We start from the raw sequence: 17011 nt of genomic DNA, 5'->3' as shown, positions 1-17011 counted from the left end.
ATGGGTCAGGGAGAAAATTATAAATTTTACATGTAACACTATAATAAAATGTATTGTATCACATATTATCTTCATATATAATGTATTATATAACAAAATGTGATTGACGTTTAAAGTTTATAATATATATTATATCAATGGCCAAATGTTCTCTGTGCCGGGGACGCAGGCTGCGCCCAGACAAATGGGGTGTGGGCGAAATGACCACCCTACCCCCTGAATGGCAGGCCCATGTGTGTGAGAAAAGGCTGCGTTGTGACACAGAGAACATCAGCCCTATATTAATATATATTTTATAGTACAACTTAAAACAGGGTCGGGCCAAACTTAGCCCGAGGCCTCAACCCTGGCCCGACCCGATCCGACCCAAATTTCCAACCCTGACCCGCCCTCAGGGCCAAATATCTCAGCCCAGACCCTGTTCGGGCTCAAGGCAGGCTAGGGCGGGTTCGGGTCGACAGAGCCAAACTTGCACCTCTAGGTCTAAACATGAATATTATGCGCTCCATATAACCAGTTCATGTTTACAATGCATGACCCATGCATTGAGAAAGGGAAATACATTAACTGATAGCAAATACAATCTGAAATTGTTTCTGATATTCAATTACAGCATAAATATCTGGAAAAACATTTGGACCCATTTTGGAGCTCGTTATCCATTACATCCTTAAGTATAGCAACATCCAGGGTGCAGAAACTGAGCTGGTTTTTCCTATATATATATATATATACTAAAGCTGTAGATCTTTCTAAGTCGCATCCAATAAATTTTTAGTAATGCCTGGTATTTCTCGATGATTTTGGTTCCCGCTAGTTTACTGAAAGCTGACAGCATACCCAACCCTCTATTTCAGATGTGTACTTACTAAATATATATACCAATTACCATCTTTCAGCTCGTTTAATTACTCTCAGCTTAACACCATGCTTGAAACTCAGAATCATTCCATAGTCGATAGCCAATGGTTTCTCCATTTTGGGTGAATGTCGGAAAATGTATCTTCCGTAGAGATGAATCAAGACTAGCTTTATCTCTTGGATTGAGAATTTCTGTCCAATGCATGCTCGAGGCCCAATTCCGAACGGGATATTTGCGTAGGGATGCCGTTGTTTTTCTTCTTCACAAGTAGGATCGAACCGCTCTGGCTGGAATTTCTCTGGTTCAGGGAATTGCTTAGGGTCTTTAGCTAGCACCCCAAGTGCTAACCAGACCCATGTACCCTGCACAAAAAAATAAATGAACTGAAATTTTCTGGAAAAAATGTTGGGTACATTCCATACCATAATATATGTTCTAATATAAGTCTACTAGAATAAGGATTTAGGCTGTGGTGGACCTCATTGGGTAGAGCCCATCTAACTTAAAATCCTAGTCTTTCTTATAAATACTAGCTGAAGACAACAACCTATTTATTCTAAACTTGATATGCAAAATGTATTGCTTTAAGCTACCTTGTGCTTAAACCTAAAACCCTAACATAGAACTCTATTTTTAGTTGCGAGTAAAAATAGAATTTTCAAAATAAGTTGAAAATCACTTATCATTATGTCGTTTTCAATAATTGTCATTGTTTATGTGAAATGATAAAATTACCCTTGCCTTAAAATATGATAATACCATTTTTCAAAGATAATATACCTTAGGGAGGAGGGAGCCTCCTATCTCTGTTTGTTTGGATGTTTCTCTGGCAACCAATGGGGACACGGTATAAAACCTCATTGCCTCTTTTATCACCTGAAAATGAACAATTTAGAGAAGATAAATAGAAATTAACCGGTCTTATATTTATTTGAGAAAGAAAAAGGAAACGGATCAGATACCCTGACCAATGTTTGGTGACTCATTTCTGAAACTTGTTACTTGGATGAGGATGCCTTGGTCTAGAGCATTATTCAGTTTAAAAGATTCTCTTGTTGGGACTTGGGTAGAACTCACCCTCAAAAACTAGCTATTAAGGAAATAGTGCCCAAGTCCTTACAACCCTTCACATCGGACTATTCACATCCGATGTGAAATAATTGCTTCAACATGGAACTCTAAATGGGTTCCAGGTGTAAAGCGGAAAAATATTCCCATATCGGATATAAATGAAGAACGTAAGGGATTTAAAGGTACTCTATCCTTAACGACTAGCTTTTGAGGATGAGTTTTACCCAAGTCCTTAACAAGTGGTATTAGAATCAAGGTTGTGGCAGGACCAAACTTGGGGTGTTCCCATGTAGAGGGAGGGGGGGACAGATGGGGAAAATTTGGGCACCCTCTCCTTAACGACTAGCTTTTGAGGATGAGTTTTACCCAAGTCCCTAACAACCTCTCCCCTTATAGACTTTGGAACTTTAAAATAAAGTGCAAGTAGCTAATGTTTCTTACTTACTTGTTCAAGATACTGAAACTTGCACTGAAGATCATGAGCTGTTGGCAACAGATCACATGGCCCAAAGCTATCAATCTCATGGAGCAACTTCTTCTCAACTTCTGGATGTTCAGCAACAAGATAAAGGATTGAAGAGAGAGTAAAAGATGTAGTTGCTGAACCAGCAAGCAAGTGTTCATAAGTGAGTGCACTTATGTAGTCATAGCTGAAGACATTCTTTGAAACAGTATCTGAATCCCTAGAGTTTAATACAAGTGTTAAGAAATCCTTGGATAATTTTCGGTCTTTTTCCTTCATTCTCTTTGCTACTATTTCATCAAGACGTTTAGTTAATCTCTGGTTTGTTTGATCAATTTTCCAGTCAGTAGTTCCTGGTATCCTCTTCAGGATTTGCATGCAAGGTTCTTGGAGGATAGGAGCTATTAATCCCAAAATCGTCGAAAATGAACCTGAGAGATCCATTCTGAGAGCTGTGGTTGAGTAGATGTGTTGCTTGATAAAATCTGATACTTCATCATCTTTGTTGCTATATCCATGATCATCAGTAGAGAGGCCAAAGTCAAATCCAAATGCAGCTTTTCCAATGATATCAGTGGATAGCCTAAGGAAAAGAGTAGAGAAATCAATGTCTACTTCTTCTTCTTCTTCTTCAAAGGTTGGGAGGTTAAGAGTAGTTGCTGAGTTGATGAGTGATTGCATGGTGGGAACCAAGTTGGAGAGGTGAGATGGTTGGTACACAGATATTATTGTGTTTCGCATGGTAGACCACCTTGCATCCCTGCAAACTCAAAAAAAATTTTGTTGGCTTCATCTACCCAAGTTATAAAGAAATTCTAAAAAGGGAAAAGGGTGGGAATGCCACCGGGGGGCCCACGTGGGGACCTTGATCCTCTACTGCCGAGCTGCCAGGTAGGACCTACTGCCAAGACACAGCAAGGCGGTAAAATTACCGCCTTACTCCTGCCCGAGCGCCTTGCCCGAGTGGGGGTAAGACGGTCATTTACCGCCTTGCTGTGTCTTGGCAGTAGGATCCTGTCGGGCAACTTGGCAGTAGAAGATCCAAATTGTGCCCACGCTTTGCCTATATATCTCTCCTCTCCCCATGGGAGAGGACCATGCACCCTACCCATTCAGTTCCACCCTTCGCATTGACCAAGGCCACCCTCTTACCTAGAGTGTGTGGAGTGCACAACCCTCTTCTTCTAAAAATTAATTAATTAAATTGATATATTTTTTCAAATGAATTGGAATATTGCTAATAGCCTCGTGAAACGAGATAAAAAAGAGTTTGAAGATACTAACAATGTAAGGAAAAAAGTCTAATACATGATAAGTGGCAAGATTGAAAGGAATCTTAATTCTACATGGTCAAATGTAGATGATAATTTCATCCAAACCATTTCATTAGCAGAAAAATAATTTTGTCGTATTTTAGAAAATACACAAATGGACCCATGCATTTATCCAAAATACCCATACATATTATTTTTACTCAAATGTGTATTGATCGGTTGAGCTAAATATATCTCACTGGTAGGTAATGTAATCATTGCTTTTTTGAGTTTTAGATAGATAGTATCTTCTAGAGGAATTACAAGTCAAATTTAATGGCCTATCTGACATGAGTGCCCGTTGTTTTTTTGTTGCATATTTCAAAGGCCCAAAATTTTGTAAAATAAATTAGCCTTCAAACTATTTCTCTTACAACCAGTTTTTGCTTCATGGTTCATTAATAGGTCTTTCCTTTGAAGGCCCAAATATTTTCTATTTGGTAGTTCCATTGGAAAAATTTGTGAAGATGCAATCCATATTAGCTTCTATTAGTCTTGTGAATTTTGATTTATTCTTCAATTTTCATGCACATCTAAAGCTTAAAAAAGTGGTTGAAAAATTTACAAGGGTATGAACCTTGTACCCTAACATGATAGTCCATTCAATTGAGATAGAATCCTGGAACTTGAAATAGGTGATTAACCCCAAGGCATGTAGGGTTTCCATTCAACAATAGTTTTAACTAAAGAAGCCTCCTATGGCTGAAAAAGGTAGGTGTCAAGGGAAGGCTTCCTTGTCTTCCATGACACCTACCAAAAGTATCTTTTCACATTTTGAATGGTAAAGGAAACTCTGAGGTATGAGTGGAGGATTACGTGGAGAAGATCTCGATGAAGTATCAGTGCCGATTGGCTTTGATGGTCTAACTTAACTATATGATTTATTAGGTGAACAACTCTATTTCAAATCTATTCAAAATGGAATGAAAATTTGTTGCTACCAGGGTAACAGGACTATTCTACTGCATATGGAACTCGATCCCCACTTTGTGGAGAGGCTGTTTCTTGATCAGTCTCGAACCCGTGACCAGTTACTTTATCACAATGGAGCAATCATACAATTACACTAAGGTTAAGGTTACAATAACAAATAAAAGGGAAAATTTCACGGACACCTCCTAAAAGTATCTAATATCTTAGAAATTTACCATACTTGGTCAAAATGTCACAGACACCCCTTATTTTTATGAATTTGTTTCAATTTAGTCCACTCCATTAGTCTCTGGAGTTAAGTGTCTGTTAATTTTTTTTAAATGGTGAAATTACCCTTACCACAGTGAAATCCCTATAATACCCTTAATGATGAATTAATGATGTTAGAAGTTAGTTTTAAGAAAAAGACAATTTTGCCCTTGTTTTTATTCAATACTTTTTTTTAATTCATTTTCTCCTTCTCCTTCTTCTCCTTCTGCGGTTTCTTTCGCAGCCGCCACCGCCACCACCCCCACCCCCCCCCCTCCAGAGCCAGACTCCAACTGCCGTGTTTAAAATCAGGATCAGGAAGATCACAATAGGCTCGACGAACGCCGTAATTTCCATCTCGCCCCCCTCATCCCCATCGTACCAAGCGAGGACGAAGGAAATCACGGCAGCGGCGAGTAGAATCCGCACAAGGGTGTCGTTGAACTGTTCGAGAATTCTTCAATCTCAGTATAACGTGAATACTGAAGCGAATTGACAAAGGTTCCAGAGTTCTAGAGCGAAGATGAGAGCTAAGTGGAAGAAGAAGCGCATGAGGAGACTCAAGAGAAAGCGCCGAAAGATGAGGCAGAGATCTAAGTAAAACTGAGCAGAGTAGCGTGGATGCAAAGATGGCTCGTCATACCTATTGCCCCCTTTCTTTTATCACCTTCATGTTTTAAAGGAAGGGGAATGGGGTAGTAGAAGGCTGAGTCGTCTTAGTTTCTAGTCTCTCTTTTCACTGTTTTGCAGTCTTAGTTCTAGATTAAACTTACAGGCTACTACTTTTAGTGCCCGATTATAGACTTGTATTGGATAATTCCTCTATTTAGTAACCTGTTTCTGATGATTTGGATATTTCATTTTCTTTAATGGAAATTCTATTTTGAGACAAACAAAAAAAAAAAAAAAAAAAAAAAAACTGTTCGAGAATGAGAGACCAGATAGAAGGACCCCATGCTCCTCCAACTCATTCAAGCCGTAGATCTGACGCTGCTCCGCGACCCTAGCCGAAAGTCAAGCCAACGTCCTTGTCGACCTTGTACTCCTTCAGGCACTGGTCGACGTCTTTGGCCCACGCCGGGAAGATCTCCTTGTCAGGGGATCTCGATCCACTATCATCACGTTTCCCATAATCTTCCCCTCCTTTCCCCATCGAGATTCAGTAAAAAAGGAACTCGAGAAGAACAAGACTTAAATAGTTTATAAATCTACGAAAAAAACACAGAATCTACTGATCTGCAACTACAGAGATGAAACCCTAGCCAATAATAAAAACAATATCCAACTTAATCTAGATGAATCTTGGCAGACGAAAACATAGAAGTTTTCTGGGCAGTTGAGCTTGGGGTTAGGAAAGGCAACATCGGCACCTGTTCCTGCTCCGGCGCCGACCACTTCGCCAGTGTCCTCTCCAAAAACAACTAAGAACAACCAAGGAGATAGTTGGAGTGTGAGACGCTCGTTTTGCTCCTATTAAGAGGAAAACCTCACCGGTTGTACACTTAAACCAGGTTAATGTTGCAGACCTTTTTCTCCTCGCCGCTGGCAATGGTCGCCGTAGCCGGAGCAGGTGATGGTCGCCGGAGCCGCAGCCATAGAGGGAAGAAGATGAAATGACAGTTTTGTCCTTTTATTTAAATAACTATGGGGTAAAATGGATATTTCACTTTTGGATACTAACTGTGCTTAATGTTTGGGGTGTCTGTGACATTTTGACCAAATATGATAAATTTCTGAGATATTGAATACTTTTAGGAGGTGTCCGTGATATTTTCCTCAAATAAAAAAACCTTGTGCAAATTTTTAGTAAGAGAATTGTTTGGTAGGCTATTGAAATGTTAACTTATTGTATCATGTAGATTATGAAGCTGGACTTTATGGTTGTGAAATTTGGGATCTTTCTTTTTATCTTATTGGAAGGCGAATAAAGTGGCTTATCCTCTATTAAAAGGTCTGAATAATGGAGCTGTGGTGCTTTCTTTCCCATTTTGGATGAGCTTCTTTTTGAGGTAACTTTATGTTATTTGACAATGAAGTTTGGTGTATATATTATTGAAATTTTTTTTCTGAGCCGCCGAGGCAGGTTTGCTAATAACTCTGTTTCTACTTCTCTTCTCATTATATGAAATGATCTTGTTGTGATCTTCCGTATGATACTATTTTACTGTATCTCATTGGTGCACTCTTTTATGTTGTTTACTTAGAGAATCCTCTCTCATATATGATCTCTTAGGCTTGGTCTCATTAAGTTTTACAAATTTTAAATCAGGTCTGCAATCATTCTTTCTTAATTTCGAATCAAATTAAGTTGGAATGTATTGAAATCAGTCAGACCTGGCTGACTCAGTTCGCTAGGGATCAGGATTAAATCGGAATTAGTGTCAATTGATTTCCAAGTCGGATTAGCCAATTCTATTGATCTTTTAAACCGGTTAATTTCCCACGATTAGCCACTTAAACCCGAAACTACACGCCCAACACGCCCGACCTGAAACACTGTAGCACCCCCTAGGAGATGTCCTAAATACCCCTATTTAATGACTTTTTCCTTAAATACCCCCTTCTTGGCCCGGAATTGCACAAGGGTGTCAGAGGGATCCCTCTCCTAACAAAAAAAAAGAAGAAAAAACTCCTATTCGTGATTGTAAAATTATCTTCTCAGGTTTGCTACCCGGTACAGTTCCCTAATGCCTCTAATCAGAGGGGGTGGACCCCATCCGAGCAGTATGTTCGGGCAAGGGATAAGGTGGTCATTTCCGCCCCCTATGAGAGGAACTTTACAAACTGTACCAGCCTGGGAACCTGAGAGGATAAAGATCCTTCTTGACGAGGCTTTCCTTGAACTATTTTGCAGGATCTTTATTCCCTCCAGTTCCCCAGTGCCCCTAATAAGGGGGTGCAATGACCATCCTACCCAGGTTCGGGTGGGGTCCATACCCTCTTATTAGAGGCACTGGGGAACTGGAGGAGATAATTTTCCCTATTCTACGTGGATATACTATAACTGGATCTTTATCCCCTGCAGTTCCCTACTCGGCCCAGTTCCAGCAATTCCTTTCATAAGGGATAGAAATGACCACATAATCCCTGCCCGGGTGGGATCCACCCCCCCTCTTATTAGAGGCACTAGCTAGGGAACTGTACCGGGTAGAGAACCGAAGGAGATAATTTTCCTATACTAACCTCACACAACAACCACAAAAGGTACATAAAATAAGGTTTATAAGAGATATAGAATAGAATATTAATTATTTTTTTGAGGACGTAATTGGAAAGTGAGGTTAACTGTTCCTGAGGTGAGAGAGAAATTAAAGCAAATAAAAGAAGGTGGAGGGGATTTGCCAGAAAATAGAAATAAAAACCTGGAGAAGAAAAGTCCCTTTTGATGAAGAGGGGAGCCTGAGATGGGAGAAGGCATGCTTCGGTTGCTCAAATCTTTGAATTTCTTTATCCCAGCTTCCCTACACAGTTCTGGGTCTGCTATTATCACCAACGGCTGCCTACCCATTTGAAACCTGCTCCATCATCACATCATATTATAAGATGCATAGTTAGCTAGCTAGCTAGCTCTTCCCCCAACTCTGGAAGAAGAAGAAGAAGAAGAAGAAGAAGAAGAAGAAGAAGAAGAAGAAGAAGAAGAAGAAGTACCTAAAGATGGGCCCATAGCGTTTGGCAAGGAGACTGAAGACATCAGGACCATGCTTTGCAAGCAAGGGTAGGTGACCTACGAGTGGAGTGGTGGGAGGACCAGGTACCTTTCTCACACGCCAGTAGGGTGCATAGAAGTACACCAAAGCACCAATTGTTAAGCCCAGTAGGGTGAAGAAAAGTTCCCCACCCTTCATTACCTGCTTTAGAGTATCCACTATCAAAGCCATGAAGAGAGAAAGAGAGAGAGAGAGAGAGAGAGAGAGAGAGAGAGAGATATGGTCTTGCAGAGGAAGAAGGCTTCACCCACCCTTATTATAAAGAAAAAAAAAAAAACTTTGAAGTTGGGGTGGAGAAGAGGGAGAGAGAACCAACCTCAAAGGGGATGCTAATTGCTTAATTGGTTTTAAAGAGTGAGAATTTTCATGTTTGTCGGATATGAATTGTGGAATTGCACCCAACAACATCCATAGATGCTTTTTTGCTTTTTTAACTTTCTTTTCTTTTTAGATTTTATTCTTCCTCCTAATGATGGGATTTTGTTTTTTTTAATAAAGAATCAATAATGTGAGGTACTCGAAGGATGTTGTGTCATCAGCTGATCCAGTTGACCATAAATTCATACTTTGAACCCAATAGTGTTACACCTAATAAAGCCAAAATGCTTTAGTCCTTGACAAGAAATGAAATCTAAAACAGCATTAATATATCTGAAAAGCTTTGCAATTAGACCCATTAAATCTACTAGATCCATTGCCAATTCTAATGGTGTAGAAAATTATATTTATTTTGACTTCAACATTCAACATGATTGTTTTCAATGGCCAAATGCTCAATATTACCACAAATATAGACAAAAATATGCAATATGGAAATCATGGTTGGAAATATGCAATATGAAAAGTCCATTATAGATGCAAGGATATATGTTTCATTACGCGATGTGAGATTATTTTCTGTGGTTCTACATCCACTTTTTTTACTGTGGATGTATTTTTGATAGTTTAATTCATTTCTGGCTTTGATAGGAATGAAGTGCCACAAACTCGATTATCGATGACACAATATTATCCATTTTGGCAGGTGGGTCTCACGGTTTTAAAATGTTTTGTTCCAAATAAAGGTGATATCATAACATATATGTGCATTTCATGGTTCATCCCCCGGGCAATGTGTGATTATTTTCTATGGTTTTACATTCACATGTCTACTACGGGTATATTCTTGACAGTTGGCTTTACTATCAATGAAGTGCCATGAACCTGGCCTCACCGATGACACGATATTGTCTGCTTAAGTAAGTAGGCCTCAAGGCTTTAAAATGCATTGTTCCAAGTAAAGGAGACCATAGCATATATGCACATTTTATAACACATCCCTAGGTGGTGTGAGATTATTTTTGATGGTTCTACAATTTTCCCATTTTAGCTATTTACCTAGAGGTGCAAATTTGGCCTTGACAGCCTGAACCCGAATAGGGCTTGGATTGAGATACCCTTGCATTGAGGGTGGGTCAGGGTTAGGAATTTCTGGCCCTGAGTCACGGCCTGACCGGGACAGGGTTGAGTCCTTAAGTTGAGTCCGACCTGGCCCAACCCGACCCTGTCTTCTTCTTCTTCTTGCTCTTCCTCTAGAGCCACCTCGAGTTGAAATTTCAGAACACCAACTGGATCGGAAATTTCTTCTTTCTTTCTTTCTTTCTATTTTTCTTCTTCTTCCCAGCCTAGCCAGCCCATGCATATCCCTTCTCCCCCATGGTCAGGGCCAATTAGGCCCTCAGGGTCATCTCGGCCCGACATTGAGGACGAGTCAGGGTTGGATTTTTCTGACCCTGAGTTAGGGCCGGGCTAGGCCTAGGCCTAGCTAAGGAACTTAGGGTTGAACTGGAGTTTTAAAAGGCCCGGCCCAACTCGACCCTGTTGCCGCCCTATACTTAGCTCCAACATGCTTTCAGATATATCAAAACTATCTAAGAGAATATATCATTTTTCCTTTACTCAATACCTAATGTATAAGAAATGTTTGTTTTTCACATTTTTTCGACTTCTATTCGTACAAATATGGGGAAAAATTATGACTGTCGATACTCTTCACCATGGGATATAGAAAAAATGAATCTTTACCTGCTTCATTTTCTGAGCAAGACCATATCCCCAAGTTCCTCTAATAAAGAAGGTGGAAATAACCACCCTACCCCTGCCCGACCACATCTCTATATTTTTATCCATTGAAAACATAATTAATGTACCACACTCATATCTGCATCATACATTTATCGATGAGATAGACACCTCTTTTATGAGGAATTGATGATAACCCACTACAAGAAGTCTTGTACATATATATAGTAACTAGATTGGTTGGTTCTCCCTTGAATGAGTGGGATATATATAGCAACTACTGATGACTTGTTACATAGCTTTCTTTTAATGGTGATCATATTAAGAATGCCCAACTTTCAAGGGTAGAGTGAGGCTTGTAGTGTCTCTATCACAAAAAGCAAAGCATGCACCTTCGTAGTACAAGGAATCTTTCCCCCATTTCAAAGAGGTAGCTTAATTATTGACACAATATATACTTTCCAATACTCACCATTGAAGTCCTTGTCTAAGTCTCCATGTCAAAGGTTAGTGAAGCTTGCTTGTGAGTTGTGATCGACTATGAAAGTCTTGTGGATGGTCCATAATGTTGATTGGAATACTAAACAGGTATGTAATGAGTGGGTATTTACTCAAATGGATCCATGACAATATTAGAAATTTCAACCCAATCTCAATATTTTTGTTGTGAATTAAATTTTTTGTAAAATTTTTTTTTTTGGGTGGAGGTGATGTTAGGGTTGGGGAACCTATACTAGATGAGGAACAAGAGGTCTCAAACTCGAAGCTACTTTTTCTTCTCACATGATGCCCACCAATGTAAAGAGAGGTCGACGACTATAAACCTCAACTCCCGCGCTTTTAGGACCGTTTCTGATAGGAGGAAAGGGAAGACGACAATTTAGCAGGGGGAGCCGTAGCGATAGGAAAGGAATTGCAAACTATTTCTCAAGCCAGACCTGAGGAGTTCAGTTCCTTTGCACATACCAACAGCGGAACGTACATGTTAGAGCCAACCACCTGTCTATTTTTTGTCATTTACAAAGGAAGGAGGGGTTTTTATGGAAACAAAATTAAAATGTGATTGACTCTAAAATGTACGTTCACCTGTTGGTACGTGTAGATGATCCATTCTCAGATCTGAGGGGGTTATCTTAAACTAGAAAGTCAAGTTCGATTAAAGACCAAACCAATGTGAACAATGCAAAGTTTTTTGCCATAATCACTCCAAATGCCCACTCTAACCATTGGACCCAATTACTTATGCTCAAGGTGAAGGTAAATAAGGGGAGAGGAACCAACTTTTTTAGAGATATCTTGAATGCTTAATGGTGGTGTTGTTTGTGTAAAATCTGAGAATGCTTTAATTAATTTGTTTAAGTCAATGGCACTACACACAGCAAGGTGGAAAAGACTACCTTACCCCGCTAAGGCAAGACGCTCAGGTAGGGGTAAGGCGAACTTTTCACACCTTACTATGTATGGGGCGCACACAACAGTATGGGCAGGGTGGAAGTAGAGGACCCCAATGCGTTCAAGTACGGTAAAAATATAGGTATGTTTACATAAAGGTATTAAATGGACTTTGACAGTAATTATGTAATAATTAATAATAATTTAAAATATGATATTAAAAAAAATGGGAAAAAAAATACTCTATCTGGGAGTGTAGCTCCTGTTTCCAAACTCAGACTCCGATGAAATGATCACCCTGCTCCCTTAAAAACAGAAATCCCACCTTTATTGATGCTTTTACATATGCTCTCATTAACCTCAAAACTGGTGCAAGAGCCGCACTCCCAGACAGAAGACTCTCTCCCAAAAAATATATACAATAAATATATGTTACACATTTAATATATATTTAATACAAGGGAGAATGTTCTCTCTGCCGAAGCGCAGCCTACACCCAGGCACATGGACAACTTGTGTAGGGGAGCAGGGTGGTCATTGCACCCACCCCTATGTGCCTGGGCACAGGCTGCGCTGCGGCACGATAACAGCGCCCCTTAATACAATTTCTATATAAATATTTGGCACTAAAAATATACGTATTTATCTATATATATAAATAATCACTATGCAGCCATGTACATTCCCTACCCATTAGTCTCATGATCACTGACATGATTGATCATGAGACAATTATTACATGATATAAGTGGGCACAGCATCTTCACGGGTCTTGACTTTTTGACCAAGATAAGAGCTTTTATTATAGCATTGAACCCAGTATCATACGCACTCAAGCACTATAGAATGGAAAAGAATTCAAAAAGAAGTGAAGTTTGTCATGTATTCCCTTCCACAGCTGCACAGATGGGAGAGAGATGTAAGCTACGGGTGTCATTTGGTTTCAATTCGGTTTGAATTGGTTTCAGTATAGAAATGATGAAATCCAAATCAAACCAATATGGAAAGTTTGGTTTTGGCTCGGTTTTGGTTTTGGCCAGTTTGGGTTCGGATATGGATGTTTAATGATGATGTTGCTCAAATAGCACAAAAGGAGGAAGATGAGGAAAAAATCGTAATATCAGGGTGAAAGAACAAGTACAAGAAAACGAGGGTCAAAGAGGACCACTCAACTCCGGGTTTCTTGGGGACTCTCTCAACCCAAGTGTGAGACATTATCATCACTAGAGGACCTCTAACACTCTCAATGGGGCGTCAAGTACAACCAAAGATGAAAATAGTAGCCAAAATGATATATTTTTTTTAAATACATAACATATTTAAAAGGGGGGAAGGGTATGAGAGCCGTTAGGGGAAGGTGAAGTAATGTATTCTAGTGCAAGATACGGATTGGGACAGTCAAACACACGAACACAAGAGAAAAGACATCACAATTGTTTAACATGACTCTTCAAGGACACGGGTAGATTGCAACTCTTTAATGATGCAACGTAACTCTCCAGGGTTATGAGGAGAACACTTCAAGGTTCAAACTACTCAACTGAACAATAATTCATTAATCCATTCTTCACCTCCTGAATGAGCATGACTCTTACATATTTAAAGAGAAAATAAACCTAATTGTAATCTCTAAGACTGCTAAATCCTACGACTAAGATTAATTGCAAATTACATCAAAAGAAAATTAAATATCAAAGTAAATTCTAATTAAAGCTAGAAATCTTAATAATTAAGAAATACCAAACTTAATAAAACTAAATTAAGAAAGGCTGGCCGTTACTCTTCTTCAAAACACACACACACACACACACACACACACACACACACACACACACACACACACTCTCTCTCTCTCTCCTTTCTTCAAAATCGTCCAAGGCTGTCTATGTAGCATGGATGGCGACTAGGCTTCCTTGTGAAATTCGTCCAAGCTAGGTGTCCTTGTCTAAGTGCTTGAAAATTGGTGACCTTCAATAAATTTGAGGATCTTGTATTCTTGACAAGCTCTCCAAAGATAATTCGTGAACTTAGTTTCCAATAAAGTAGAAAACTCCTCCTGAGAAATAAGAAAGTATATTTCTTTAATAATCTCTAGTTTTTCCTTAAAAATCGGAAAATGGTTCTTTCCTTGCCAACGATTTCTAGCCCATTAGAAGGCTATGCCAGCCTCCACTTGTGGCTGGTTGAGTTCAAACTTATTAACCAATTTCGACTGATATGGCAATGCCGAACCGGGCCTGCATCATTCTCTTTAGGTTGAAAAAGAGTTCGTCCTCGAACTCTTGGTCCAATCAATGATGTCTATCGTCCACCCGGATCAAACGAAAACAATTCAAAATATACCTTAGTGTTGTTGATCGTAATAAGATACTAGCACATATTAGGCACGAACAAAATTGAAAAACAAATGTGATTTCATTTTCTCACATCAGATTTGTCGAACAAAACTTCCTCTGAAGATGAAACCAAATTTGGTCTATTTCCATTGTTGACGACTTGAAAAAGTTGACATTCAAATGACAATGTCATCACCTCCAAAAACGGGTCAACATAAGCAATATTAGTGCTAATGCGTTTGATCACTTGATTGTGCACTTCTAGGTAATATGAGTTGAGTGTGGCTACCTCGTCATGATACTGGCAGAAATCTTGTTGTGCTTTCGAAATGAAATCTGGTTTAAGACTTTCGAAAACTCCATGTTCATCGTCGTACTCATCCTGGTACTCGTAAAAAATTGGGGGTTTACTCAAATCAACCTGAATAAAGATTCGCTCGTCTGCAACATCATTCGTTGTCGTCTGAATTTCATCTTTTGTGTTGATGTCCTCCATGGGAGCTGTATGATCACCTCTATGCCTGGGCGTCATCACAACTTCAAGCTTTCCTCCAAAGCTCTGATTACTAAATAATGTAGTCTAGTGGAAGATACAGATCGGGAGAGTCAAATACACGAACACAAGAAGAAAGACATCACAATGCATTTAATGCGACTCTTCAAGGACACATGAAGAACTCTTCAAGGATGCAACATAACTTTCCAAATTCTTCTTCATTACAATGGATTGCTAAATAAATAGAACAACCTACATGGATCGAACAATCTCCATAGAATATTAGTTACAAAAAAAGACAATCTTCTAGAAACTAGAAAGGAAACTAGGAATTAGGAAAATAATTTCTATAATAAAATAACTTGCGGACCAAGCAGGCTGAAGGCTGAGCTGGATGGAGCGCACACTAACGTTGGCTGTGCTAATTCCTTTGCTAGACCCGTGTGGAATGCCTGAGCTGCTTGAGGTGTCTAGGCGTGCCTCTACTTGATCAGCCACGACAGCTACTGCATTGTACAACTCCTGTGGAGGACATCAACACAAAATATGAAATTTAGATGATGAACCTCGAAGTTAGTAAAAAATGAGATTTTCTCTTTGAGATTGTCCAATGACTGAACCTGGAAGAGTTCACCCCACTGAGCCTTGAAGAGCTCATCGTCTTACCCTTACGATCTTGAAGAATCACATCACCCATTTCCCATCTTTTACCCCTCTCACGGCTCCTGTTTCTTGTTCGATCCTTGTCTCAGAGAAGGCTACACTAGGTGGTAACAGAGCTAAGGAAAACTTGCTGCCATGGCTCCTAAGAATAGAGGAGGTCGTGTAGCCTAGGGGGAGCAAGTGTATGAGAGAGATGACGCTACTCGAGAAGAGATTGCCCAGCTTCGTCGTCAAGTTGTAGATCTGACCAGTGAACTCGAGCAGCGCGGGCAACCGTGCAACATGCTAGTGATTTGGAGGAGATAAACGAAGGACATTCAACCTCATCTGAGGATCTTCGTCATGCGCGTTGGCGACAACCATTCCCACAACGCCCACGCCTGCCCCCTGTTGAACGTGAACAGGATTGGAGCCGTAAATTGAAGGATGCATTCTTCACCTCCTGAATGGGCATAGCTCTTACATATTTAAAGAAAAAATAAACCTAATTCTAATCTCTAAGACTGCTAAATCCTACTGTAAGTACCGTGGTCCTCGGGACGAGGGTTCCTCAGCCTCTTGGTGATAAGGATTGGCTTTGATGAATAACGACGTATCATTTTGATATATCATAATGGGGATTGAGATCATACTTCATAAAGAAATGGAGTCGCCACCTAGGATTAGAGCCTAAGACCCAATGGGTGTAGCCCCATCCGGGATTAGCGGAAATGGTTACGTGATTCCATATGGTCTGGTTAGAGATTCAGGGTAAGTAGTTAGATTATGAGAGTGGGAAGGTGTTAGGCACCCACCTCGTCCAGACAAACCGGTCTTTCTACTAGATGCGTGTTTTCGAATATTCTCCCTTAATAATATATCCTATACTAACATGCAAGGCTAAGTTATGATGTACTAATCATGATAAAGAAAGAAAAATCATTTACTATGTACATTAAAGCGAATTACTTTAATTGTCTACATTATGCCAAAATAATAAGAAGGAAAGAAACAGATACCTATCAAGAAATACAAGAAAATAATGAAAATGCACCAAGTACGAAATATGTGATGTCCCATGGCTCAGGTGGAGACGGACAATCGGCTTGCCTCTCTCTTATCGGGCAGAGTAAGGACTATACGAGATGGGTTTCGTTACTCAGACTTCGGGCAGAGTAACGGCTGTATAAGGGATTCTCGTTATCTGTATGCAGACAGAATAACGACTGTGAAGGAGATTTTTTGTTATCCGTACACTGACGGGATAACGAAGTTGCGGGATAAGAACCGCTCTTTACTCGAGTGGATAATCGAAGGATCTACCCATAGCTTTAGAGTCTCGCTCCAACAGACGCTCAAGAGGAAGAGAATCGGGGGAAAAATGGATAAAAAAATGAGCTGGGAAGGTCTCTTTGCCCGAAAAACTCTGAAATTAGGGGAGGGGGACACTCTTATTTATAGGGGGGAGTGCCCTAGAGCTTGGGCC

At 39.8% G+C, this 17011-nt stretch overlaps 1 protein-coding gene across 1 annotated transcript; it reads right to left on the bottom strand.

The window, feature by feature from the left end:
- Positions 1–863: 863 nt before the first annotated feature.
- On the bottom strand, positions 864–8757 carry LOC122644674 (cytochrome P450 711A1). The gene is made up of 5 exons (XM_043838064.1): positions 8540–8757; positions 8254–8406; positions 2379–3156; positions 1643–1738; positions 864–1224 (listed from the first exon to the last, which is right to left on the bottom strand). The coding sequence occupies exons 1-5, from the start codon at positions 8734–8736 to the stop codon at positions 886–888; spliced, it is 1563 nt and encodes a 520-aa protein (XP_043693999.1). The 5' UTR covers positions 8737–8757; the 3' UTR covers positions 864–885.
- Positions 8758–17011: the final 8254 nt, after the last annotated feature.

Source organism: Telopea speciosissima, chromosome 11 (assembly GCF_018873765.1).
Source record: "Telopea speciosissima isolate NSW1024214 ecotype Mountain lineage chromosome 11, Tspe_v1, whole genome shotgun sequence".
NCBI lineage: Eukaryota > Viridiplantae > Streptophyta > Magnoliopsida > Proteales > Proteaceae > Telopea > Telopea speciosissima.
The sequence above is the reverse complement of the archived record's forward strand: the minus strand, read 5'-3'. Positions and strand labels throughout refer to the sequence as shown.